At 42.8% G+C, this 23,979-nt stretch overlaps 2 protein-coding genes across 4 annotated transcripts in view; one reads left to right on the top strand and one right to left on the bottom strand.

Annotated features, from left to right (window-relative positions):
- The window catches only part of LOC132401828 (lymphocyte expansion molecule-like), a 29,430-nt gene extending 22,325 nt beyond the window's left edge, over positions 1-7,105 (bottom strand). Inside the window, exon 1 of one of the 2 annotated variants that reach the window (XM_059984076.1) lies at positions 6,982-7,105. In XM_059984076.1, the coding sequence (XP_059840059.1) occupies positions 6,982-6,986 (5 nt within the window). In that variant the 5' untranslated portion in view covers positions 6,987-7,105. Of the gene's footprint in view, positions 1-873; positions 1,011-6,981 lie in introns of those variants that run through there. The other variant, XM_059984075.1, reaches the window with a different exon arrangement.
- Positions 7,106-7,366: 261 nt separating this feature from the next.
- ttc22 (tetratricopeptide repeat domain 22) lies at positions 7,367-23,595 on the top strand. 2 transcript variants are annotated; one of them, XM_059984072.1, is made up of 7 exons: positions 7,367-8,201; positions 9,875-9,930; positions 10,134-10,249; positions 17,669-17,787; positions 20,247-20,408; positions 21,588-21,740; positions 22,642-23,594. In XM_059984072.1, the coding sequence occupies exons 1-7, from the start codon at positions 7,635-7,637 to the stop codon at positions 23,137-23,139; spliced, it is 1,671 nt and encodes a 556-aa protein (XP_059840055.1). In that variant the 5' UTR covers positions 7,367-7,634; the 3' UTR covers positions 23,140-23,594. The 2 variants fall into 2 exon arrangements, with proteins under 2 accessions (XP_059840055.1, XP_059840056.1); XM_059984073.1 differs by lacking the exon at positions 21,588-21,740 and having other exon boundaries at positions 22,642-23,595.
- The last annotated feature ends 384 nt before the right edge of the window (positions 23,596-23,979 follow it).

Raw genomic sequence — 23,979 nt, 5'->3', positions numbered from 1 at the left:
AGTGAAGACAGAGATGGAGTATATATTGTCCGTCTAGGAGCTCTTCAATGTGATTTGAGTGCTCAGAGGTTTAGTAGGGAAAATGGTGACTCTGCTCAGTGAGAGGGCATAAGAGAAACTATAAAATGTAGTCTTTAGCTGGGCTGCTCCCATTACCAGGCAATATTATGATGTGTAGGTGTGGGTCGAGCCCTCCCAACCATTGAGCACATCTACAAGGAGCACAGGAAAGCAGCCCCCAACATCTGGGCCATTTTCTCTTCTCGCTGCTACTATCAGGAAGGAGGTACAGAAACCTCAGGGCCCACACCACCAAGTTCAAAAAGAGTTAATACTCCTCATCCACGAGGTTCTTGAATCAAAAGGGATAACTTCACTCACCCAGCACTAAACTGTTCCCACAACCTATGGACTCTTCATCTCATGATGTCGATATTTATTGCTCGTTTATTATTATCTTGTTTTTTTCTTGCGTTTTTGGATTTACAGTTTGTTGTCTTTTACACATTAGTGTTTGCCCGTCTTGTGTGCAGTTTTTCGGTGACTATCGTGTAACTTTATATTTACTAAGAATGCCCACAAGAAAATGAATCTCGGAGTTGTACATGCTGACATGTACTTCGACAATTAATTTACAATAAACGTTGATACATGGGCCATTTTGAGTGAGTGAGGCTCTCTTATCCTCCCCCACTTGATCACATTATGTGAGGACTTGATGAGGTTCCCAACCATCCTCCATGTATGTTCTGTAACCCCACCGTCCCCTGCGATTTACAACGCGTTACTTCACCTGTTGGCCGAGATTGAATAAGCACTGTCATAGTTCCGGTACTTTCCTTTTGTTCATTTGCCTCCCACTCACTCACTCACCTCGCTTTCTGAGTTCCAAATGGAGCTCCCTGAAATTGTCTGACAGCCATTGAGCGTCGGACGCGGGCACTTCCCAGGCGGAACTGAGCCGCGCCGAGCAGCCGGTTAAATTCAGGCTGCCATTGAAGAACCCAGCCTGCGCCGCGCCTCCTAGCAACCGGGAACGCGCGTTATCGGCGCGCACAGTGACGATCGGGCAGCTTGTAAAGTATCGCTTCGTCTGGTACCGCATTAAACAGCAAAAGAGATGAGCATCCAAAGGAAGAGAAAAAGACATCTCCAGTTTACAGCTATTCAAACTTGCCATTAAGTTTGAGCAAGATCTGAAGACTGAGTACTGTATGTTGTTTCGGTTATCGAGAGAATCCACGGAGCATTGTAAATCGGAATACCTGGGCACTCTTTTGTTTACAACTATGATATCTTTCTTCCGCTGAACATGCATTTTATAACGGCATTCTATGGTCTTCTCATTCTTTAACTTAGTTTTTCAATCCTAAACAGTATAACAACTTCTCTTAAACAACGTATGAAAATGGATTGTGTGTTCCGTCACGCCCCAAACTCGCTAATAACGCATTTTAACGATGTTGCCCTTTCTCTTGCTCCGTAGACAGCACCCTCATCACCGGGTTAGGATGTAACGGATTCTGGTCCTATTCTGGGGGGGAAGCCCAGGTGGGTGCTTCAGTGCCGCAATATCAGCGGAGATGCCCCTCCGATCAGATTGCCTGTTGCGGTCCCTCGGGTAACCGCCACGGATCCCACAGCAGAAGACCGGTTTCTGGCCAGTAATTATTTCGCGGCGACCCAGAGCTGATCATCGAGTCACTATTACGTTGGTATTTATCGGAACTTGCGGTGTGCAAATTGGCTGCAAACATAGTCACGAGAAGGGCACTTTAAAAGAACACTTATCTGCAAAACGAACTGGGATGGTCTGCGGCTGGGAAATGATATCTGTATATACCGTATTTTTCAAAATACCTGCGTTGCCCGTGTAATTAATTCAATGGGGAAGGTCTGGGCACATTGCAGCCTTCCACACTCAATAGAGAATGCTCCAGCAGTCGTGTTTCCAGTCTGTATCAGAGTTGGGTAGTTCTGGCTCAGTGTTACTTTTTCTGTTGGGCGTGTTCCACAGCCTTGTCAATAGCAGAGCATTATGCAGATAAAAATCAATTTCGATAGCCGTTTTCAGCTGAAAACTAACTTGGTTTGCGTCTTTCTGGTTCAGATGGGAATTAGAACAATTGTAGAGTGTCTCTGTGAGCTGGCCTGCCGAGTATCACCAGCATTTTCTGTGATTATCCTCTTTATCATGTTCACTTTTGCTTTCTGCCCCCAACATCCAGATCTCTTCCAGAAACCCATTCTCCTTCTTTGACCACACCTAGTGGCCACTTCATGAGGTACGCCCACTCATTAATGCAGATATCTAATCAGCCAATGTGGCAGCATCTCAATGCATGAAATTGCTTAGCCATGGCCAAGAGGTTGAGTTGTTGCTCAGTCCGGACATCAGAATGGGGAAGTAATGTGATCTAAGTGACTTTGATAGGTGGGATGATTGTTGGTGGCAGACAGGGTGATTTGAACATCTCAGAAACTCTTGATCTCTTGGAATTTTCATGCACAGCAGCCTCTAGAGTTTACAGAGAATGGTGCAAATCCAAAAACTGTGGCCATCAGAATCAGGTTTAATATCTCCAGCATATGTTGTGAAATTTGTTGACTTTGCAGCAGCAGTACAATGCAATACATGATAACACAGAAAAAAATTGAATTGCAGTAATATATATCTATATTACATAGTTAAATTACAATAAGTAGTGCAATAACAGAAATATATAAAGAAGTAGTGAGGTAGTGTTCACAGGTTCAATGTCCATTTAGAAATAGGATGGCAGAGGGAATGAAGCTGTTCCTGAATCACTGAGTGTGCTCCTTCAGGCTTCACATCCTTCCTGACAGTAACAATGAAAAGATGGTATGTCCTGGTTGGTGGGGGGAGGGGGGAGTCCTTACTGATGGACACTGCCTTTCTGAGGCACCACTCCTTGAAGATATCTTGGATACTTTTGAGGCTAGTCCCCAAAATGGAGCTGACAAATTTTACAACTCTCTGCAGCTTACTTCAATCCTGTACAAAAGCCAACCCCTGCTCCCCAACCACACCCCCCCCAGCACAAACCAGACAGTGATGCAACTAGTCAGAATGCTCTCCATGGTACATTGGAGAGGTTTTCAAGTATTTCAGCTGACAATTCAAATCTCCTCATACTCCTAATATAGCTACTGTCTTGCCTTCTTTTTATCAGAACCTCACTTTAAAAGTTAACAAGAGATAAATTAATGGCAAATGATATTGGTGATTTAATGAAATTTGTGTATTTATTAACTTGCTATATTACTCAATCTCATCTATGCAGGATTCTCTTTTTTTTAAAAAAAAAACCAACCTAACAATTTCTTTATTTGCTGCAGATATGGATTACTTAACATGTAACTTTGTTCCATGGATCATTTCTAATTCCTTCCAACTCTCTTAATTTTCAGTATAGTATGGGCATTGCAAAATTCATTTCTAAATCTCTCTTTATATCCAATATTATTTCCCACCATGACCAAATATCTACTAGTCTTGATTTTGTGCTTTTTTTTCTTTTAATCAAGCGTATATGTTTAATTAGATGTTTAAAAAATAGAATATGGATTCTGACATTGACTGAATCAATCAGAGTAAATTGTACCAAAAGTAAATCTCTGACACATTTACAATCAAGGTGGAACATTGACACTTATTAGACCAGAAAGACTGGATATGTTGCATTCTTGCAAGTTATGTCCCATCCCCAAGGAATGTGAAAGAGCATCTTAATAATAGTTCCCAAACATACCTCAAATTGTATAGATGTTTTTGGATGCATAACTCTTAACAATGAAGATTTCTGCTAACAGATTTTGTCAAGGAAATTTTCATATTTATTGTCGTAGGCATACAGCACATAGCTGCCATAAAAGTTAGCTTATAGGAGCAGCACGGTAGATTAAAAATATCACAAAAATATGACAAAGATAACATAAACTATACATAACTTACATGAAAAAATAAACAAAGTAAACATAATGACATTAGTGTGTAGGGAGAGAAAAATAGAAATAGCCTGAGAAGGTGCTAAGGGTTTGCAGGTTGGTTCATGAACGGATGGCAGTGGGAATGAAGCTGTTCCAAACATTGAAATAGGGTTTTCCACGTCAAGGTTCAAAACTGCTTCTTCCCCAGGCCCCTGCTCCCCCTCCCTGGTGGCAGCACCAAAAAGAGGGCACGGCCAAATGCTGAGTGTCCTGAATGATGGATGCTGCCTTCCTGACAGCAGTAAATCACACTGAGGATCCTGACAGGCAGCAAACCAGGAAGAGAACGCACATTGGATCAAGGCACGACTGCGCAGGCACGTGGACATCAGCGAGTCAGACCGGCGGGAAGTATTTAAAAAGAAGACAGCTTTATAGAGCAGGTGTCAGAGTAGAGGGAGTAAGAGTAGGAGGGCTTTGGCTCGACAGGTCGAGGCGAGGTGAGTTACTTGTGAAGAAAAGGAATAGAAAGCATGTCTGTGAGGCCGCTGTTCTGTACTGGGTGTCAGATGTGGGATGTCAGGGAGACTCCCGGCCTCCCAGTCAGTCACGTCTGCACCAGGTGCGTCAAGCTGCAGCTCCTTAGGGACGGGGTTAGTGAACTTGAGATGCAGCTCGATTAAAGTGATAGAGAGGAGCAATAGGCAAATAGTCACACTGGCACCTCGGGAGACAGATAAATGGGTAACAGTCAGGAGAGGGAAGGGCAAGATTCAGATACTAAAGAGCACCCCAATGGCAGTCTTCCTTAACAATAAGTACTCCTGTTAGAGTACTGTTGGGGGAGGGGGGGAATGACGTACCCGGGGGAAGCAACAGTGGCCGTGCTTCTGGCAAAGAGTCTGGCCTGTGGCTCAGAAAGGTAGGGAAAGGAAGAGGATGGCAGCAATGACTGGGGACTCTATAGTTAGGGGATCAGACAAGTGATTCTTTGGACGCAGGAAAGACATGTGGGTGGTCGTTTGCCTCCCAGGTGCTAGGGTCCAAGATGTTTCTGATCATGTCCACGATATCCTGAAGTGGGAAGGTGAACAGCCAGAGGTCGTGGTACATATTGGTACCAACGACATAGTTATGAAAAGGGAGGAGTTACACAGCTCTCATTACATCCACATGCAGTTCAACTCTTTGAGTGATTATGCAGAAAGTTTGAAGTTAATAACTCATCTTGTACCTTGGGCCACATCAATCACCCCATGCTATGGACCACTTCTGGAGGTCCTAGACACTGACTTCCACAAAGAAGGGATCCATATGCTCCATGACCGCTGGACTAAGTGTATAAATGTAGGAAAAGTAAATGTGCTAGGTTTTCCAAAATTGACTCCTCCTACCTTAGGCCACAAACTTAGCAATCACCCCTCGTAAATGTCCAACAACATCTGAGGCTGGATAATGGAAAGTTCTTACCAAAGAGGTCACCTTTTTGACACAGATTATAACATCTTACGGCTACTAAAGCTTATTTCTTCATCCAGAAGATGTATTCTGCAGAATCTTTCATAACATGGTGAAGCACAAAAGGACATTGCTTCTCATTTACCTTCCTCACAGTTGTCTCTGTAGAGAGTGAGAATGAGTGTTTGTAGTAGTGATATTTGCATCTGGAAGCTGTTACATAGAAACCCAGGTACGGCAAGAATTCTTAACCTTTGTCTCATTTGACTTAAAGTTGTGTAGTTGATTTGAGGATGGTGGTGAGCTTCATCATCAATGTGATAATTTTGCTGAGAGGATTTTCAGGATATGATGTGGTCCACAGTTGAGAAGCACACTGCTATTTACTATAGAAGACAGAAGGGATTTGTAGTCAAATCTCCTCCTCCTAGAAGAGGTGTGGTTTTGTGAATGAATCTCTTCACTGCCAAGTTTTAGAATTTCAATGTATGTAGCACCTTGCCTGGGGCCTTGCTCTTTTTGTGATGGGGTGTGTTCTTTTTGACCACGTGCTTGAACTTGGAACGTAGAACAGTGCAGACCAGAAAGTGAGTCTGAGTTGGAGGCCTCCGTGGGTCAGAGCTGACCATGGATGTTGTGTACTAGCTATCTAGGTATGCAAGCCTGGGAAGTACAATATATTTCTCACAAGGCAAGCTCACCCCTCCATGCATCTGCTGAACCCAAAGGAATGGCAGAGACCAATATATTTTGGTACTGAAGCATCACAGGAGTTACCAGCCAATATTGAACTCAATGTATGACTGTCTTAGGGTCTCCAGTCCTGGGTTTTTCCCTCATGGTTTAGTCCCGAAGCCTTCCCCAGGAGTGAGTATACTTGCAAGGCAGTGGAGGTTTAAGATCAGAATTTTCCTTCTCCTAGAGGAGCTGCCAACCATGGCAGATGAGCCCCATCTGCCCAAAGCGACTGGTTTTATGACGCCAGTACTCAGCTTTGCCCATTCTCCTGTCAATAGAAATGGTTCCGCCAAGCTTAGTAGCTAAGCCACATGTGAAGGCCAGGAGCTAGACTTGGTTGTCAGAGGCTGTTAAGACGCACACCATTGGAAACATTCAGAAGGTAGTGGGAGCTTGCCCCGTTACCACCACTGGCTCTCACCATCAGCACAGAAGCAGGTCCTTCATATTCAGATATCTGTCGAAATGTCTCTTAAATGCCACTACTGTATCTGCTTTCACCACCACCCCTGACAGTGCATTCCAAGCAGCTACCCTCTTTGTGAAAAAAATGTCCCCTGGATACCTCCCTTAAACATCCCCCCTTACACCCTAAAGCAATGCCCTTTTGTTCTACCCTGGGAAAGAGACTCTATCAACATTATCTATGCCTCTCACAATTTTACAAACCTCTACCAGGTCGCCCCCCCCCCCCACTCACACATCCTTGCTGTCTAACTTCTTATAGTTAATGCTCTCTAATCAAGTTGTCAGAAGTGGCAGCAACACTGCATGTCAAAAAGAGCAGGGACTGTTCAGAAAAGACTGGTTTGAGATGGAATCCAGCATACTCACATCATCTGACAGAGTCACACTCTCACAAAGTCACAACTGTGGAGGCTGATGCAATGTTCCTTACTATGAGTCTACATAGACTTCAGCAGGATCCCACATGGTCAAAAAGGTTCAGTCGTTCGGCATTCAAGATGACTCGGTAAATGGGATTAGACATTGGCATCACTGGAGAAGCCAGAAAGTGGTAGTAGATGGTTTCCTCTCTGACGGGGTGCTTGTGACTAGTGGCATGCTGCAGGAATGGGTGCTGGGTCCATTGCTGAATGAGCCTAAAGTGCCTGGCATGTGTAAAGAAATACGTAAGATATTCAAAAAACTGATCTGCGTCGGAGACGTGTAAACCCAAGGTGCAATATCGGCGAAAATTATCACTGTGAGTAATGACCATTAAATCTATCCAAAAGAAGCGAATAAAGGAACATTGCGTGTAATAGACAGAACACTCTTGCGCTTGTTTATATTACAGCCAAATCTAAATTGTCAACACATCACAGACGGATGTAGATTAATTGTTAAAGCTGTAAACGGGAAGGATCTGCCTGCGGTCACGTCACTGTCAAACCCCACATACCTGGGCAGGAGCACGCGGGGCGTTTGCGTACAGAGAACAGAAAGATTAGGAAAAGGGATTTATTTTTCTGTTTGAACCGGAGATGGGGGAATGTCCGGATCAGGACATCGAGAATCTCATTAAGGAGATGGACTACATCCCGGGTCATTTCCACCTGGAGCTGAATTTGAACTCCGAGCTGGAGCAACCGGAGCGGCTGCGGCGGAGGGACGGGCAGCTGAAGCGGGAGAGCCTGAGGCAGGAGGCACCGCATCCAGCCCAGCGCCTCGCCCATCGCAACCTGCTCGGCGTCTTCGCGTTCCACCTGGACGAGTACCAAGCGGCCGAGGAGCTCTTCTCCAGCATTTGCCAAGAGGAGCCGGGCAACCTCAACGCTTGGGCCAACCTGGCCTACGTGTATGACCGGCTGGAGAGGGAAGGGCAGGCGGCCGGCTGCGTGGAGCGGCTGTCTCGACTCATGGGGCTGAAGGGGGGCGAAGAGGGCGAGGACGCCGAGTCCTTGCTCCCGCTCCGCGCCGCCCGCTGCATAGCTGAACACGCCTTCGCCAGCGCGTTCGACGTGGGGCTGCAGAGCGAGGAAGATCACGCCTGCAAATTGCGCACAGCCATCGGGCTCTACGACAAAGCTCTGACATATGGCAGGGACCAGGTGAGCAAAGCTCAGCCACCTCGCTGCACTCGGTGGGAAGTGCTCTGGCACAACCCAGGAGCCCCGCGCAGGGTTTATGCGCTCCAGTCCTGATGCGGGGTATCGATCGAAATGCCAATTCCTTTCCTCACACAGACGCTGCTCGACGCACTCGGTTCCTCTAGCGGCTTTGCTTGTAGCTCCAACAATCCACCCTCCCCCCGTTCATTTTCTATTTTAAAGAAGTTTCACAATAACAATCCGGGTAAAATGTGCATCACATTTCCCCACAAATACATCATTCATTCTCAGCTAAATAATGAAACTAAACTCATTTAAAAGTTCTGATTTTTTTTCAACCTGAAAGTGAGCTGCAAACTTTCCGGAAGGAACTGAATACGTACATTCCCGAGTCGGCAGTAGGAAACAGAGCAGAGAAGTTGGAATGATTAGATAACTTTTTACAATAGCTGGCATTGGCACGACTGGCCAAATGGCCTTCTGTATTGCAGTAATTGTGTTTATTGTCAGACTACACATGAAACAAAATGTGGCAAAATGTGAATGAGAGTAACCATAGAGAAGTGGAAGGGAGCTCATTCCTTGTCCAGCCATGTAGTTGCTATGGCCAAGAAAGCACACTAGTGCCTCAACTTCTTCAGAAGGATTAGGAGTTTCAGCATGCCTGTGATGCCTCTCACCAGTATTTGCAGCTCCACTATAAAAAGCATTATATTTGGATGCATTCACAAACGAGAAAATATGCAGATGCTAGAAATCCAAGCAATACACACAAAATGCTGGAGGAACTCAGCAGGCCAGGCAGCACCTATGGAAAAAGTTTCAGGCAGAGACCCTTTTTGAGATCCTCCAGCATTTTGTGTGTCTGACTATCTGGATGCATCTCAGCTTGATATGGCAATTGCTCTGCTCGAGAGCAGAAGAAATTTAGGAGAGTTGTGAACTCAGCCCAGTCTGTCCTGAAAATCTGCTCCCCACCATTGATATTGTCTCTACTCCCCATTGCCTCAGGAAAGCAGGCAACATAATCAAAGCCCTCCCCTGTCATTCACTTTTATGCCTTATCACTTTAGACGGAAGATACACATACTGCCAGACTCAATGACAACTTCAATCCAACCGCGATAAGCTGCTTTAGTAGACGGCTTGTACAATAATGGTAGACTCTTGATCGCTCAATCTATCTTGTCAAAGCCTTTGTCCTCTATTTGTCTGCCACCACTGCACTTCATCCATATCAGTAACACTATATTCCACATTTTGTTCTTCATTTTCCTTTTTACTCTCTAGATGTCCTGATGAAGAGTCTTAGCTGGAAACATCGACTGTTCACTTTCTGCCGTAGATACTGCCTGACCTGCTGAGTTGCTCCAGCATTCTGTGTGTGTTGCTTTAGCTATACTTTGTTTGGAATGATCTGTCTCAATGACATGCAAAACAAAGCTTTCTACTGTATCTTGGCATACGTGACAATAATAAACCAATTACGAATAATTATTCTGCAGTTGAGGTGCAATCAGTGTTATAAACTTAAACCTTGTGGTATGTATATTTAATAAAGTATTCTTGAGCTTTCACTGGAAACACGTGTATTCCAGCAAGGCTGTGATGGGTGAAAGGCCAACATACTATATATACAGTAGATGTTTTATAGTTTTATTTCTTTATTACAGATACCCTCAGAAGAAAAAAGGAGTTGGTATTTTACAATGGCCACCATGTACATTAGGTAAGGAAAACTACAAATATCTTCACGTGACATGTCAGCACCTGTCATATTTACCTGTCTGTGCATGCCCTTCTACCTTTCCAATCCCACTGATTCTTGTTCGTGGTGGCACCTGAATGAGTTTGGTTGTGAGACAATAATTTAATTTAATTTAATTTAAGGCAGAAAGTTTTAGCTTTCTTCTCTTGCTTTTCTTCTGGTAGACTGGATGGAATGTTAATGAACAAGGAAGCACCTGCTCAGAAACGCCTGCTGCCTTTCAATAGAGCTTTGGTGTTACTGCGGGAAGTGCTCAAGTCTGACAGTGCTGAATATCGAGGTAGCATAACATGCTGTATGCTAAGTAGTAAATTGAAAGAGTATGGAAAGTCATATCAAAGTACCCTAGTAGGTCTTTTATTAATTATATTGTTATTACTCCTAATAAAAGGAAACATCACAAAACACTGATAACAAGAAACTCATTAATTATTACTTCTGTTTGCATTTTTATGTCACATACTTTCCTGCTATTTGTTGGATCCACAGCTGATTAGATCAGGAGACAAAAGGCAAGTTGAAGAGTTAAAATAGTGGTGTCCTGAAGCACTTGGATACTCCACTCTATACTGTTGGTGGGATGAGATAATGGCAAAGGGTGTTGGGTCCGGTCAATGAACTTGGATATGGTACAGAAACAGGAGCAAAGTAAATAAACAGTTTGTCCTATAAGCACAAGAGATTCTTGAAATCCTGAGCAACACTCACACAAAATGCTGGAGAAACTCAAAAAGTCAGGCAGCGTCTATAGAGGGAAGTATACAATCATTGTTTTGGGCCGAAAATCTTCATCAGGACTGGTTTATAAAGTTTATCCTATAAAGTGATTTATACATTATAAATTTAAATTTCAATATGAGATCTCAGTATAAATTTGCCAATTGTGTAGTTAAAATTACCCTGTCATTTTATCCACTGGAATCCCACTGCCTTCTTACTGTTATAGGTGGAAATGGAAAGCAGATAGAGTCATAGTGATCTACAGCACAGGAACAGCCCTTTGGCCCATCTAGTCCATGCTGAACAATTTAAACTGCCTAGTCCCATCGACCTGCACCAAGACCATAGCCCTCAATACCCTGCCCATCGATGAACCTATTCAAACTTCCCTTAAACATTGAAATCAAAATCACATCCATCACTTGTAGTGGCAGTTCATTCCACACTCTCACCACCCTCTGAGCGAAGAAGTTTCCCCTCATGGCCTTACCAAACTTTCGTTTATATTATTGGGCAGCTAACATACGTTGTACTACCTTTTGGTCTTTTTTTCATAGTCAACCTGAGTGCCCTAATTGGGTGGCAATGGAGTTGAGTTCCACTAAAGATTTATCTATTTCTGCACTTCTTGGCTCTGTACTCCCTACTAGTTTGTCTAGACTAATTGTTAATCCTCTTGTTAGACACACTTTGCGAATATGGGCTCAGTTTAGGAAATTTTATGGTTTTTATGGTTTTTCCCTTTCTAGCCCTATCTTACATAATCACCTTTTTTTACCTACTATGTATGATTCAACGCTCTATGATTTGTATAGGAAGGGCATTAGACATTTTGAAGATCTTTTTATTGATAATCGCTTCACATCTTTTCAACAGCTCTCTGCTAAGTTCAATCTGCCTAATGCCCATTTTTTTAGATATCTCCAAATTAGACAATTTATTAATCCTTTAATTCCTAACTTCCCTGAAATGCCCGAGAAAAATGTTATGGATTTCTTTCTTTCTATTAATCCACTGGGTAAAGGTTTAATATCATTTATTTGTGATAAATTAGCATTCTTACGACGTGCCCCTGTGGATAAAATTAGAATGGCTTGGGAGCATGATTTAAATATCTCTTTATCTGATGAGATTTGGGACTTGATTCTCAAATCGGTTAATTCAACCTCTCTTTGTGCTCGCCATTGCATTTTACAGTTTAAGATTGTTCATAGAGCCCACATGTCTAAATCTAAATTATCTCGATTTTACCCTAATATTAGTCCTCTTTGTGATAAATGCAAGAGGGGCGAGACTTCTCTTATTCATATGTATTTGTCCTGTCCTGGTTTAGAGAAATTTTGGAAAGACGTTTTTATAACTTTATCCTGTTTTCTGAATCACCACTTAGAACCTAACCCTTTAACTGCTCTGTTTGGTTTTTTGAGTTCGACTAAGTGTCGAATATTATCTTTTGCTTCTCTCCTGGCTAGACGTTTAATCCTCCTCAGGTGGAGAGATGTTGCCCCGCCCACGCATGCTCAATGGCTTAACGATATTATGTCCTGTTTAGACCTTGAAAATATTCATTATTCAATTCTTAATTCGGATATAAAGTTTCATAAGGTCTGGGGACCTTTTATTGAGTACTTTCATAACCTTCCTCTTAATTAAGGTTTTTTTTCGGTCCCTTACTTTCAGCTCTTTTTTTTTGGTAGTAGGCATTATTATCTTCTGTTTTCAAGTGTATTTACAGTTTTGGGGGTTTGATTGTCCTGATTTATATTCTCTATATTGTGTTGTGGTTGGTCTGGAGTTTTTTTTTGTTGTGGGGCTTGGGGAGGATTCTAACTTTACATGACTTCAATTTGGGTGTTTTCTCAATTATCTTTTTTGCATTATATTATTATTTTATGTTTCTTTTCGCACTGCATTAATTATTTTATTTTTGTTTGGGGTTTTTTTCTTATCTGTAGTGTTGTAGAAAATGCATAAAAAAAACAATTAAAAAAAAAGTTTCCCCTCATATGCTCCTTAAACATTTCACCTTTCATCCTTTACACATGACCACATGTTGGAGTCTCACCCAACCTCAGTGGAGAAAGCCTGCTTGCATTTACCCTATCTATACTGACCATAATTTTGTATATCTCCATCAAATCTCTCCTCAAACTTGAAAAATTCTAGGGAAGAAAGTTCTAACTTTTTCAATCTTTCTGTATAGCTCGGGTTTTCCAGAACTTGCAACATCCTTGTACATTTTCTCTGTACACTTTCAATCTTGTTAACGTCTTCCCTGTACACAGATGACCAAAACTACACACAATACTCCCAAGTTGTGTATCACAAATATCTTATACAATTCAGCATAACATCCCAACTCCTGTACTCAATTCTTTGATCAATGGAGTAAAGTGACAAAGGCTTTCTTTGTGATCCCATCAATCTGTGATGCTACTTTCAATGAATTATAGACCTGTAATCTCAGATCCCCTAGTTCTACCACACTCTTTAGTGCTCGACCATTCACTGTGTAAGACCTACCCTGGTTGGCCTGACCAAAGTGCAACACCTTGCACTTGTCCGTATTAAATTCCATTTGCCATTTTTCAGCCCATTTTTCCACCTAGTCTAGGTCCCATTGCAAGCTTTGATAGTCTTTCTTGCTGTCCAGTACACCCAGTCTTGGTGTCATCTGCAAATTTGCTGATCCAGTTATCCACATTATCATCTAGATCGTTGATATAAATGACAAACAACAATGGGCCAGCACCGATCCCTGAGGCACTCCACAGGTCTCCAGTGGTGGAGGCAACCATCTACTACCACTCTCTGGCTTCTCCCGCAAAGCCAATATCTGTAGGTTAGGATTTGCTCAGCTTCATATTGCTGAACCTCGAGGAGTTGCTACCCATCTGGGTTCCTGCAATTTGTGTTCCAGTTCATAACTGGTCCAAAACGGTAAGTGCATGATGACCTGGCTTTTCCAGGACTTGAGCCCAGAGAACCTCTTAATGCATTTTTCTTTAAATAAATGACCAATTATATTTCACTTCTATTCCACCCTGAATAGGAACATAATCTGTGTGTTGTATAACTACAATACATAGCTATAATTAGCTATATTACATAATTACATAATACTTAGCTTTACATTAATACATATTTATAATTTCCAAAGTGAGAGAATCTAATGCTGTCTGCCATTGGCTGAGCCCACCCTGTCATGTTTAGGGTTCCAAATAAATTTTGCTTCATGTTGCTGAAAGTGAAAGTTACTGATGTTGCAATGTGCAAAACTGTACAATGGGAACAGAGTAACCAGGGAAAATAATTCTGGACCTTGGATTGCTAGCGTGGAAACAGCGAAATTATTGCATTAGTATTCATCAATGCAATATTATGTGGGTGTATTCAATGCGGATTGGGGGAAATGGTATTGATATAGAAATAGAGCTGGAAGTGGGCAAAAGAGCTTCCAAATCTTCTGCTGTGGAGAGAGTGAAGTGCAGAAAGTTCCTTGATCTGCACATACGGATGATCTAACTGGACCCACAACCTCCTCACTAGTGAAGAAGGCACAGCAGTGTCCACACTTTTTGAGGAGATTGAGGTGTACAAGGCCTCCTGTCCCCATTTGAACAACTTTCTACAGGAGTACTATCAAGAGTGTCCTGTCTGGCTCCATCATTGTATGATATGGAAGCTGCAAGGCATTGGACCACAAGACCCTGTAGTGGACGGTAAAAACCGCGGAGAGGATCATCGGGGTCTCCCTCTCCCCACTCCCTCTATTGGTGACATATACCAAGAGCATTGCAGACGAAGGGCCCAAAGCATTGTTGAGGATCCCTCCTACCCATCCTACTCTTTAACCCACTACCATCAGGAAGGAGGTACAGAAGCATCAGGACTAAGACTGCCAGATTGGATAACGGCTTCTTCCCTCAGGCAGTGAGACTAATGTACACGCTACCACCACCGAGGTCTCATCACTAGGACAGCAAGCTGTTTACTCTACTGTTTCCTGTTTACCTGTGCTGCTCTTTACTACATGCATTTTGAATTATATGTGTCATCTTATTTATAGAACAATATTTCGGTTTATGTGCTGTGTGTGATATATGTTGTGTGGATGTACCGTGGTCTGGAGGAACGTTGTTTCATTTGGTGGTACTGCGCATATGTACAGTGGGATTACAATGAACTTGAACCTGAACTTGAATTTCATACAATCAAAATTGATGGAATATGAATGTATACTTGTAATAGATGGTTTTCAGTGCTAGGAAAGTTATTTTTCAGGTAATTATCAGGTGTCGCATTGTTCTTCGGAAGCAAGCTCTTGGGATTGAGGAAGACTTGCATCTCTTCTAGTTTTATGGGTTCTCAGCTGGTTGACGCGGCCAGTGTGGGAAACATGAATGTTTCCATAAATGGGGCAAGAGGTGATGTGCTTCCTTTTCCACATGTGTGAGGTTTCTGTGCTCTCTGGTGCTCATGGTGTTGAGGTTCTCAATATTATCCCAAATGCTCCTTATCTACTTTTAGCAGTTCAGAGGCCCCTGGAATTTAGTACGTGTGGCTCTTCCACAGAGGAAAAGCTGCCTTACATTCCTCTGCCTGCTTTTTGAACTTTTCCCATGAGGAGTCTGGTATCAGACACATGAATGATGTGGCTTGCCAAACTTTGCTAGTGAATGTAACTAGAACCTCAGTGCTGGTGATGTTGTCCTGAGAGAGGAGACCAATGTTAGTTCCATGATTCTGACAGTGAATTTGGTGCAAACTGCAGAGAGAGCATTGGTGTTATTTTTGAAATGCCTTCAGATGGTTGCTGAAGATATTTGACAATCTGGAAGCACATGAGATGTCAGGGATTACTGGTGCCTTGTAGACCATGAGCTTCCTGCTAGATCTGTATTCTTGTCCTTTGAATACCCTTTTCCATAATTGACCAAATGTTGTGCTGGCACAGGGAAGCTGGAGGTGAATTTCATCATCAATGTCTGTCTTTTACTGAGAGTTGACCCCTGAGGTATGGGAACAAGTTCACATTTTCCATGTCCCACCATCAATGTTCCCTCTAATTTGTAATTACCAGTGTGCACAAAAATCTTGTGCTGTGCAATTTTTTGCCCAGTGACAACATGTGCACACCGAATTTTTAAGTGGAAGTAAACCTGAAGCTCTTCTAAGAATAATAAACTAACAAGTCTAGTTTGTTCTTGATTGTTTCAAAGAAATAAAATAACTGTCAAAAAGAACTTTGATCTTCTCTGGGTTTGATTGTTTTCACATTTGTTCATCTGCACTCTCACAAAACATACATAGCAGGCCTGTAGTGGGTAATGAAGGATTTTCTCACTGAAGCTTTTGCACACCATACATATGTGATTTGCTTGCTAAATGATGCTTTAAAAAGTCAAGTTTCCAAATACCACTCCACTTCTTCCCACTTGCAAATTTTCCAGCAACTTTTGCATCTTGTCAATACATGGAGGTAACACCAGTTTCTGTATTGTACATAAATATTTCTCTTAGCTGCACCTTCCTGACCTCATGAGCTTTCGGTGCAGGAGTTGCTGCTGTTTCATTAAGCCATTCCGCTTTAAATGAACTTGCAGTTCCCTTGTGCTTCAAGCCGTTTGCTTCTTTGGAATTCAACATAGTGAATCAACAACTTCTTCAATAAAAACAGTACAAATAAGCCAGTTCTAAAATCAGCAGACAAATCACTACAAACTCCACATTGTCAACACCCATCCGCGTCAGAAACCAGATAAGGGAAAGTGATTGTGTATGACCATGAACTATATTTAACAAGCCAACAAGGTAGAGGGTGACAACCTTTTGTGCGCAGTTTCCTTTGTGCACCAGTAGCACACCATAGAGGGAACGTAGCTCACCATGAACCTTTATTGTCAGGGTGGGGAGGGTTGATTGTATCATAGGGGCAGGTTGTTAGAGGACGTTATTGTGTATAAGGCCATTCCTCTCATACTTCAGTGAACTAGCTGATGGCACCATGGGGTAAACAATGTCTGCATGCTACAGCTAGAGTACTGACCTAGATTATGGAGTGTAGCTGCTGTAGTTCTGAAGATTTGTAGCACTCCCACAAGAAGTTTATAGGAGGTGAAATGCAATACAGTGGCATGAAAGACTGAAAATATTGTAATGAGGATTCCTAGACTGCAGTAATCAGAAGTTAACATTTAATAAGCTTAGTTCATATCAAATATGCTGATTCACCTACGTATGTTATACCATGTAATAGATTTCATGGTAAGCCAGACAGGAAATTGACATTAACCAGCCAGTGAAATGCATGATGAGGAAGCCAATGGAGGAGCAGCACATCTTTCATATAAACTTATGAAAGGTATACAAAATTATGTGGTGTACAATTAGGGTAAATTTAAGCAGGCTTTTTTCCACTTGTGTAGGGTGAGACTAGAACTAGAGGTCATAGGTTAAGGGTGAAAGGTGAAATGCTCAAGTGGAACCTGAGGGGGAGCTTCTTCACTCAGCATGGGGAACAAACTGGAAGCTGTAGATGTGGGTTCGATTTCAACATCCAAGAGAAATTTGGATACGTAATGGATGGGACGGTTATGTAGGGCATATTGAGGTAAGTTAATAGTCTGCACAGACTAGATGGGCTGAAGGGCCTGTTTCTGTGCTGTCATGTTCTATGACTCTATGACTCTAAACCTTTGGATTTCAGGCATCTGCTCTTGCCTAAAGTTTCCAAAGCATCTGCCCACCAAGCCATGGCTGGTTCTGTTAGCCTCACCATCAGCTGGACAGCAATTTAAGGCAAGTGTGTGACATATGATACATGCAACTACAATGGAAAAATATAGTTGTCTGTAATATAAATAATTGTGGACTGTTATAGATTATTTGTAAAGCTGGATAATTATTTTCTGTTATACCTGTGGGCTTAAATTATAAGCAGCCAATTTCCTTTCTGCGGGTGTTCTCTTTTTTCCAGCTCTTGCTTGGTGTTATCTGGGAATGATGTTGAAGCGGGAGGACTCGTTCCCTGCGACTCCAATGGCAATTCATGATTGTGGCTTTTCTGGGACTGATCCGCTCAACTGTTATGGACAGGTTAGCTTTACCAGAGTTAGGTACAAATTTTTTGCTTGAGACATTTTAAAATCACCAATTTGTTGATGGAGACAGATAAAAGGAATGCAGCTCCTACAATAGAGGGGAAGTTCTTTCCCTGCACAGTAGAGTTTCAATGACCAAAAAACATTTCATGATTCAGCTTGAATTAAAAGAAAGTTCAGTATTAAATATGGTTTATTAGATGAAGTGTTCATAACAGGATCTTAATCAAAAGGGGGAAATTGAAAAATTGTGTTGGAATTTGTTCAAGTTTATTATCAACTGTCTGTACATTTATACAAGCAAATGAAACATTTCCCTAGACCATGGTGCATCCACAAATATCACACCCAGCACATAAAACAAAATATCATCACAAATAATTCAGCAAAGTGCAGGTAGTGTGAGATGAGACTAACCAGTTGGTTTTAAGCCATCGGTGAGTGTTGGGTTTGCCTATCCACGCCAGTAAAGACTGGACCCAGCAGAATCTGTGGAGGTAACCACTAGTTTGGCTCACTGGCCAAGGAGGCAGACCCAGCTAAATGCTGTGGAGTGCTTAGAGCATGATGAAGCACTAATGAGATCACGGTCATCCACTGGATCTGCGTCCATCTCCTCCGTCTTGCCACTGGATACAGAGAGACTCAGATGTGTGAGTGAAGTCAATGTTGCACAAGGCTTCCCCACTTTAAGTCTTTACGCAGGCCATTTATGTCATCCATTCTTTCCATCCCAAACTAACCCAGTGAACCGGTTCATATATATTGGCAACATACTGTCGTAGAACATTGTCATTGATGATGAAATAAATGCCAAGAGCACCAAAGCAAGTGTAGCTTTTGATAGACTTTATACAAACATCTGGAACAGAAGAGGCATAAGTTTACAGACAAAGCTGAAGGTCTATAGGGCCATAGTACTTCCCACTCTGCTTTACACCAGTGAGACATGGATAGTGTGCCAATGGCATGCCAAGAAACTAAACCATTCCCACAAAGTCTGCCTCAGAAAGCGCTTCAACATTAAGAGTCAAGACAAATCTTTGACACTGAGGTACTTACCAAGGTGGGTGTGCCCAGTATCTACCCCATCCTGGTGCAGCCCCAGTTACCCATAGTGCATATGCCAGACTATCGGCTGCCTAAGAGACTGCTTCACAGTGAACTACAGAAAGGAAAGCATTTCTATGGAGGCCAAAGGAAGCACTATTAAGACACCCTAAACCTTCACTAAAAGCCTTTGGCATCAACCCAGACACATGGGAACATACCGCCCATGATCGGCTGATTGACCCTCCATAAGGGTGCAGTGACACATGAGGCAGAAAAAGTCAATGTAGCTGAGAGATGTAGGCTGGCCAGGAAAGCACGAGCCAGCGACCCCCAGCCCAACGTGCCTGCCACCTTTTGTTCACACTGCCAAAGTTCCTTTAGTGCATGGATTGGCCTCTCCAGCCATCTGTGACCAGTCCAGCCACTACAAATCGTGGATGGCTAGACTGGTTCTCATCTTTACATGATGGATGAATGAGAGAAATGGTGAACAGCTCGCTGTCCTGGTGGTGGGTGGGGAGAAACAGAGTTGGGGGTTCCCCACAAGATGGGATCGACCAGGAAGATGTTTGAAATGGCATTCTGAAAGATTACAGCCAAACGGGACCTACAGATTCTGATGAGGCTACACTCTGTTAAAAACACCTTCTAACAGAGGTAACAACCCTTAGAGATACACTCCGCCTGGGAGCCAGGCAGTAGCAAAATGCACCATGGCTATGGTGAAGTGAAAAGAGGAGGCAGCAGGTTGAGTGGGAAAGGGCCTCCAAGCATAGTGAAAGAGAACTAAGCCTTCTTGTTAGTGAAAAGAATGGCAGGCTATAGGCTCAATGTGACAGAATGGGGCCTGGAGGCACGATACGGTCAAAGAAACGAGGGCCTGGCAGGGGACAGCCCCAACTGAATCTACCAGGTGTGAGAATCCCCTTTTAGTTGAACATTTCACAAGGTGACCTAGATCTCCATGGACGTATACAGTAGAAGAGCAGGGGCAACGATCTTTCTGCAGAATGTCACATATCTCAGTGACGACACATTAGAAAGTCTGAGCCTGCCAATAAGTTGCTCACCAGTGTGTTTGGGGTAGGAGGAGGCATCTTCTGAGAGTAGGCATATTGCAGATGGGGATGTCTCTGCCTCCAGCCTCGACCCATCCTGTATAACCTGTCATGCCATAAAAAAGACCCAAGACATGGCAGATCTGGAGCAGCAAACAATCCTCTGGAGGAACTTAACATGTTGAGCAACAACTGTAGGGGGAAAGGAATCATCAATGTTTTGTGTCAAAACCCCTTATCTGGTTTGAAGCACTTCTCTATTTTGAAAACTGATAGAAAGTGATGTTTAAACAACTCTTAAAATAGATACATCTAATTTCCTTCTCTTTGGTGAATTTTCCAGGCTATTGAAACAGCAAAAACAGATCCGCTTATTTTGAACCGTCTTGCCAAAGTTTTTCATTTCCTTGGGAAACAGGACATGGCAATTGGTATCTGTAACATGAGCCTGAATATTGTTCCAGACCCCAAGTCAAATTGGCAAGCTTACAGCACGAGAGCAAAGGTATATGATTCCCAGTAGTATCAATGTTCATGGGTGTGTGATAGGTAAATGTGATGAGTAACAAGTCAGGCAAGAAGGTATAGCCAGGAAACACTGGCATCGCTGGCATTGTCTGGTCTAATTTCACCTGTAAGTGATCACTAACGTGACCGACTCCAACATCTTGGAAAGGATTTTGACAGTGGAACTGCACGATTTATGATATCTTTCCATCTGCTCTTGAATTTTCTCATCATCTTCCTCCCCCGGCCTTACCCTTCCCTCTTTCAGAGACCTCCTACAGTATTGTAAGCATCTGCAACTGGATTTTGATGAATTGGGGAGTGGGTGAAAATGGCCAGCAGGATTAACATATGAATGCGTGAGGTAACTGATTGCTGATTGCTAGCCAAAGGTCAGGTAAACAGAAAACTGAAATCACAAGAAATCAAAAACAGACACTGCAATCCCTCAGACGACTCCCACTCCGATATGTCTGTCCATGGCCTCCTCTACCGTCAAGATGAGGCCACACACAGGTTGATGGAGCGATACCTTATCTCCCGCCTAGGTAGCCTCCTACCTGCCGGCATGAACATTCAACTCACAGACCTCCGTTGATACCCCTGCCCCCCCCCCCCCACTTACCCCATCCCTATCTATAATTTTAGTCTGGTTCTCTTTCTCTCTCTTTTCCCCCCTCACTATAATCTCCCCCCAGCCCTACCTTTCTTTCTCTTTTATTTCCCATAATTCTCCACCTTCCCCCCCCCCAGCCCATTTCCCTCCAGCCTATCACTTCCCAGCTCTCTACTTCATCCCTCCCCCCACTTCTTATCCCCCCTCGACCATCCCATGTTACTTCACTCCTGATGAAACGTCGTCACTACCTCCTCCCATAGATGCTGTCTGGCCTGCTGAGTTCTGCCAGCATTTTGTGTTTTTAAAACAAAAATAGAGGTTGGTAATTGGGTTTCAGAGAAAAGAAATGAGGAAGTGAGATTAAGTAAGGATTTATGAGAAAGTTAAATGGGAGGCACTGGGGTACAGGAAGCTAATGTTACCCTCAACTGATGAACAAATGAGATGGGATGAGAGTTTGCAAACTGCAGAAGATTTAATTCTGTTTGCAAAGTGTGCTCTTGCACTGTATAGTTTTACTTGCACTGATATTTTTACTTGTCACATTTCTTTCTCCAGGTTTCTATAAAACAATATATTCAGGACCTCGAGCGTGTTAAGATGGGGCAGAGTGGTGTGCCAGACAGAAAGCTGCTAACCAGAGCAAAAACTGATTTGGATTTAATATTGCTTGTCTGCCCCTGTCTGAAAATTTACCTGGATCTGGGGCAGGTGAGCACTGACATTTCACATTTCAGTTTTTTCCCCAGTTGTGGCGGAGAGGCACCAAGATCAGTGCCAACAGGATCTATTTTAATTCACTCACTGACTAGTTAGGATGAGGTTACAACTTTATTCCTTGGAACGTAGAAGATTGAGGGGAGGTTTGATAGAGGTAAGCAAAATTATGAGAGATATAAGGTAAATGCAAGCAGGCTTTTTCCACTGGGGTTAGGTTGGACTACAACTAGAGATTAAGGCTGAAAGGTGCAAAGTTTAAGGGGAACATGAGGGGAAATTTCTTCACTCAGAGTCGTGAGAGTGTGGAATGAGCTGCCGGTACAAGAGGTGCATGCAAGCTTGATTTCAATGTCTAAGGGAAGTTTCGATAGGTACATGGATGGTAGGGGCATGGATGGGTATGGTCTGGGTGCAGGTTGATGGAACTAGGCAGTTTAAATGGTTCAGCAGAGATTAGATGGACTGAAGGGCCATCTGTGCTGTACTTTTCTGTGACTCTATAATTGCCCCTTTCGAGTACTTTATCACCTAATCCATTCAGCTTGAGCAAGCCAAATTGATGGGGCATAAAATCAGATGGATTGTGAGAAGTTCTTAAACCTATCTTATCTTGCTGGTGAGATTATATAAATTCTGTGACATGAATGCAGAATTGAGAAACCATAAATTAATAATAAAAAAATTGAAATTTGCCACTGCTGGTGGTTGAGACTGTTATTATGATTAATTAATAGCAGGCAGAAGTACTCCTACAAATCAGTACCTTCAAGTGATAACTAACAAATGCTATTTATAGATTGTGATCTACTCACGTGAACTCCCTGATATTCATTATTCTGGGTAATTTCATTGTGTCTGGTGGTAGAGTAACCTATTTCTGTTTTGTTGACAGGTATATTACTACATGGGTGTTGATGCCGTGCAGGAACTCCAGCCTGTGGATGAAAATGCTCTGAACAGAGCCTTAGTGTTTTTTGCTAAAGCAATGGAATATGACCTTGGAGACACTCTGCCTGAGATCCATTTCCTGAGGGGAAAGTGCTTACAGGTCAAAGGTGAGGAACACAATGCAGTTGAATGCTTCAAGCGGGCAATCGAACTGGATGATGTAGGCTCCCAGTACTCCGAGAGCTTCCGTCGTCTCATGGAGCTGTTGCTGTCACTGTTCACCCAGGGAAGCTCCAGTGAGGAGACTGTAATCCAGGAGGTGGAAGAGTGGATGGAAAAGGCTGAGGCAAAGTATCAGACGAAGAGGGTCAAACAGGAATTGCGCGCTGTGTGTCGAAATCATATGCCAAAGATCCTACAACTCTCCAGGGCTATGATTACAGCTGGGAAGCTGCAAGTTGTAAGGTTTCTGTTGGAAATAATGAGCCCGGAACATACCTGAGCTAATAAATACTTGAACAAAGTAGTGAGTTGAGAGACGACCTTCTCCGCAAGTCCACATGAAGGCAGTACTTGATCCTGATGGGCTCGTGTCAATTCTCTCTGCTTTTTATGGCAGAAGAAACAAACTCTGGATGGCCTGCTCGCTAATTATAATCTCATGTTTCCACAATCATTTTACCTTTCTGATGAGTGAGCAGCAAAATGTTTCATGCTTCTGGGATATAATGTCTTGAAGAAGGGTCTCGGCCCAAAACATCAATTGTTTATTCATTTCCATGGATGCTGCCTGACCTGCTGAGTTCCTCCAGCATTTTGTCTGTGTTGCTTGGGATATAATGCATTCAAACTACCTCAACACTGTGTTACATTCAAACTGAGTCAATACAAAATCCTGAGTAGGTAGAAAGTTAAAATAAAACTTGACCTCTCAGCCTCCCAAAGAACAATTTGATTTCTGATAAAACTGATACAGTACTAAGTTTTGTTATTCACATCTAATGAAGAGAATGGATTTGAAATGAAATAGGAACAGGCATGATCTTTACATGCTCAGAGCATGACATGGAACTTTGTGTCAACCTACAATATGAGGGGTGATTGGTAAGTTCATGGCCTAAGGTAGAAGGAGTCAATCTTAGAAAACCTAGCACATTTGTTTTTCAACATAGTCCCCTCCTATATTCACACACGTAGTCCAGCGGTCTTGGAGCATACGGATCCCTTCTTTGTAGAAGTCGGCATCTTGGATGTCCAGAAAGTGATCAACAGCAGGGGTGATTGATAAGTCCGTGGCCTAAGGTAGAAGGCGATGAGTTACACAGCTTTCGTTACATGCACA

This window comes from Hypanus sabinus, chromosome 11 (assembly GCF_030144855.1).
Source record: "Hypanus sabinus isolate sHypSab1 chromosome 11, sHypSab1.hap1, whole genome shotgun sequence".
Taxonomy (NCBI): domain Eukaryota; kingdom Metazoa; phylum Chordata; class Chondrichthyes; order Myliobatiformes; family Dasyatidae; genus Hypanus; species Hypanus sabinus.
The sequence above is the reverse complement of the archived record's forward strand: the minus strand, read 5'-3'. Positions and strand labels throughout refer to the sequence as shown.